Below are 3,551 nucleotides of genomic sequence, written 5' to 3' on the forward strand. Positions count from 1 at the left end.
GGCTGGTGAGATGTACACACACACACACACACACACACACACACACACACACGCCTCACTGAGTCGAAAAGATCACCCTGGGTTAAGATGTTTGTGTGCTCAGAGCAAGGGGTTTAGAGGAGAGGAAATGGGCAATGAAGAGTGACCACCAGAGATATCTCTGTCTCCCCCATCCCGTCCCCTCCCCCTAGTCTGGAACATTTGGAGTTAGCTGAGCAACAGACGACTGCAGGGGTGGGGGATGGGTGTTCCATGAGGTCCAGTTGAGGAAGTTAAGGAAGGCATAGATAGACTTTGTTTCCTCTCCCATAGTACAGTCCTACGTTATAAGAGTTCACAGCCCTTCTTCATGATATATCCTTCCGTTATGTAAAAAGGAGGTTAATGGATGCCGGAATGAAGCTGATGGGTATAGAAAATCGTCGAAGAGAAAGGAAACTATCAGAAGGACAACAGAGACATTAGAAACACTAAGAAGAGACTCAGATAGAAGGCTGTAACTCTAGGAGGTAGGCAGGGGACACTGTTCATGCAGCCAGCATAGGTCTGGGGTTAGTTCCTGTGTTTGAGGGTCTGTGTGTCAGGAAGAGGTGCTGCTGGACACAGACCTGCATCATCAACTGATTGACTAGGGCCATGTCAGCAACAGCCTCAGAGAGACTCTGCCTCCTTCCTGTCTGCTGTACAGAAACCCCCTGTGGTTTTGTATGAGGCTAGGAGAGTGTTTCAGACTTGGCTCTCAACATGAAAGCCCAAGGTCTTTCATGTGTCAGGTTGGGGAACATGTTGCTCTTGGGGATGATTTTTCTCCCAAGCATATACTGTGACATGGAATCGGTATATTACTCTTCCTATGAAATAGTCATCCCAAAGAGTTTGACAGGCAGAGGAAGTGAAGACCCTATAGAAAAGGCATCCTATGTGCTATTTATGCAAGGCCAGAAGTACCTGGTTCACCTGAAGGTGAAGAGAGACTATTTTGTGAATAACTTTCCAGTCTACAGTTACCACAATGGCATGCTGAGGCAAGAATTGCCTTTCATTTCACATGACTGTCACTATGAAGGCTACATAGAAGGAGTGCCAGGTTCTTTTGTTTCTGTCAACACCTGTTCAGGCCTCAGGGGCATCCTGATTAAGGAGGAAAAATCTTATGGCATTGAACCCATGGACTCTTCAAAGCAGTTTGAACACGTGTTATACACCATGGCACATCAAGTGCACGTCTCCTGTAGTGTCACTTCCAAAGACAGCCAAGCGGTGTCCACCAGCTGGCAACGAGGGAGCAGGAAGCCTCATCATCTACAGGCACTGTCCTACTTGTGGTCACACGCCAAATACGTGGAGATGTTTGTCGTGGTCAACAACCAGCGGTTCCAGATGTGGGGCAGTAACATCAGTGAGACAGTCCAGAGAGTAGTGGATATTGTTGCTCTGGCCAACAGCTTCACTAGGGGAATAAACACAGAGGTGGTGCTAGCTGGAATGGAGATTTGGACTGAGGGGGATCTAATAGAGGTCCCAGTGGACTTGCAGGTTACACTGAGGAATTTCAATAGCTGGAGACGAGAGAAGCTCTTCCATCGTGTGAAGCATGATGTTGCCCACATGATCGTTGGACACCATCCTGGAGAGAGTATGGGCCAGGCATTTCTCAATGGTGCCTGTTCAAGCGGTTTTGCGGCAGCTGTTGAATCCTTCCACCATGAAGATATCCTCCTGTTTGCAGCGCTCATGGTCCATGAGCTCGGGCACAACCTGGGTATTCAGCACGACCACTCGGCCTGCATGTGTAAGGATAGGCACTTTTGCCTCATGCATGAAAATATCACTAAACAAAGTGGCTTCAGCAACTGTAGTTCTGACTACTTCTACCACTTCCTTCGTGAACACAAAGGGGCCTGCCTATTTAACAAGCCGTGGCACAAAGGCCGCAAGCGTAGGGATCCCAGCTGTGGAAATGGTGAGGTAGAGGAACCAGAGGAGTGTGACTGTGGTTCTGCTTGTGATCAAAACCCATGCTGTGACTCGAACTGTAAACTGAAGGAAAATGCACAGTGTAGTGAAGGACTCTGCTGTGCTTCGTGTCAACTTAAACTGATGGGAAACCCTTGCCGTGACGCTGAGCATCAATGTGACCTCACAGAATATTGTGATGGTACATCTGCCTCATGCCCTGAAGACAGGACTATGCAAGATGGCTCAATTTGTAATGACAAGTACCTTTGTCTTCAAGGTGTGTGTGTAGACCCTAACATTCAGTGTGCGAAGGTATTTGGGGATGGTGCACAATCTGCATCACGGGCCTGTTACAGTTTAATAAATGGAAAAGGGGACCGGTTTGGAAACTGTGGCTGTTCTCGTGTAAGTGATAACGACTATGTTAGATGTACAGGTGAAGATGTATTGTGTGGGAAACTTGTATGTACAGGTATTGAATTGTTACCAACAACCGAATCCCACCGTACAATGATCCAGGTCCCTCTTCAACATGAGTGGTGCTGGAGCTTAGATGCCTTTACCAATGTTGACATCCCTGATGAAGGCGATGTGTTGAGTGGCACTTACTGTGGTCCACGGAAAGTCTGCTTGAATTTCTCTTGCACAGATTATAGCTCGGTCTCGCTTGCCTGTGATCCAGAGACAACGTGTAATAAGAAAGGAGTTTGTAATGATTTAGGGCACTGTCACTGTGAATCTGGGTATGCCCCACCTGACTGCACAACTGCAGGACAAGGGGGTAGTGTGGACAGTGGCCCTGCTGGTAAGCCAACTGAACCATTGCCCCCACAAGAGGGACCTCAAAATGTTACCACTACGAAACAGGAAGAATTTACTATAGATGTAATTGTATTATTCGTCATCATACTTTTAATACTTCTAATATCAGGTATGCTTATTTGCTTCATGGGGCTTCATAAAAAACCACCAAAAGCTGAAGAGGCTCCTCCTCCACCAGCAGAGGCTCCATCACCAGCCCCAGAAAAGCCAGAAGAGGCTGTGGAAGAGGCTGCTGTGGAAGAAGAGGCAGGAGAAGGAGAAGGAGAAGGAGAAGGAGAAGAGGAAGAAGGGGAAGAGGAAGAGGGAGAAGAAGAGGAGGCCTGAGAGAAGCCAAATATGTCAAACTCCTCAAGCATTGATTGGGAATGAGAGGTTCAGTGAAGCAAAGGTCAAGTAGAAATAAATGACTCCATTGGCTCTGCCTTGGACTCTAAAGTCTATAAAAATATACTAATGTGGAAGGAGGAATTCTTCCATTTTTATTATTCACTTTAGTAATTAAGTTTACATTTATTTAATATACTCAATGTCTTAGTATCTTTTGCTTTTTCACATTTCATTCAACTCTTAAAATGCATCTTTGGACGTTAATGTCCTTAATTCTTTGGGCCTATTTTTTTCAGTCACCAGAAACTGGTTGTCAGTACATGCTATCTTCCATTAAGTTGTCTGACATGCAGAACTACACATACTTGCATTTATTACTACCACTGGGATTTTCATTTTAAGAAACAACTACTTATTATGTGAGGACAGTTGTTTATGTGGTT

At 45.9% G+C, this 3,551-nt stretch overlaps 1 protein-coding gene across 1 annotated transcript; it reads left to right on the forward strand.

The window, feature by feature from the left end:
* Positions 1–744: 744 nt before the first annotated feature.
* On the forward strand, positions 745–3,105 carry LOC105825579 (disintegrin and metalloproteinase domain-containing protein 1b-like). Its single transcript, XM_012663417.1, has one exon. The coding sequence runs from the start codon at positions 745–747 to the stop codon at positions 3,103–3,105; it is 2,361 nt and encodes a 786-aa protein (XP_012518871.1).
* Positions 3,106–3,551: the final 446 nt, after the last annotated feature.

Source organism: Propithecus coquereli, unplaced genomic scaffold, assembly GCF_000956105.1.
Source record: "Propithecus coquereli isolate 6110/MARCELLA unplaced genomic scaffold, Pcoq_1.0 Scaffold81, whole genome shotgun sequence".
Classification (NCBI taxonomy): domain Eukaryota; kingdom Metazoa; phylum Chordata; class Mammalia; order Primates; family Indriidae; genus Propithecus; species Propithecus coquereli.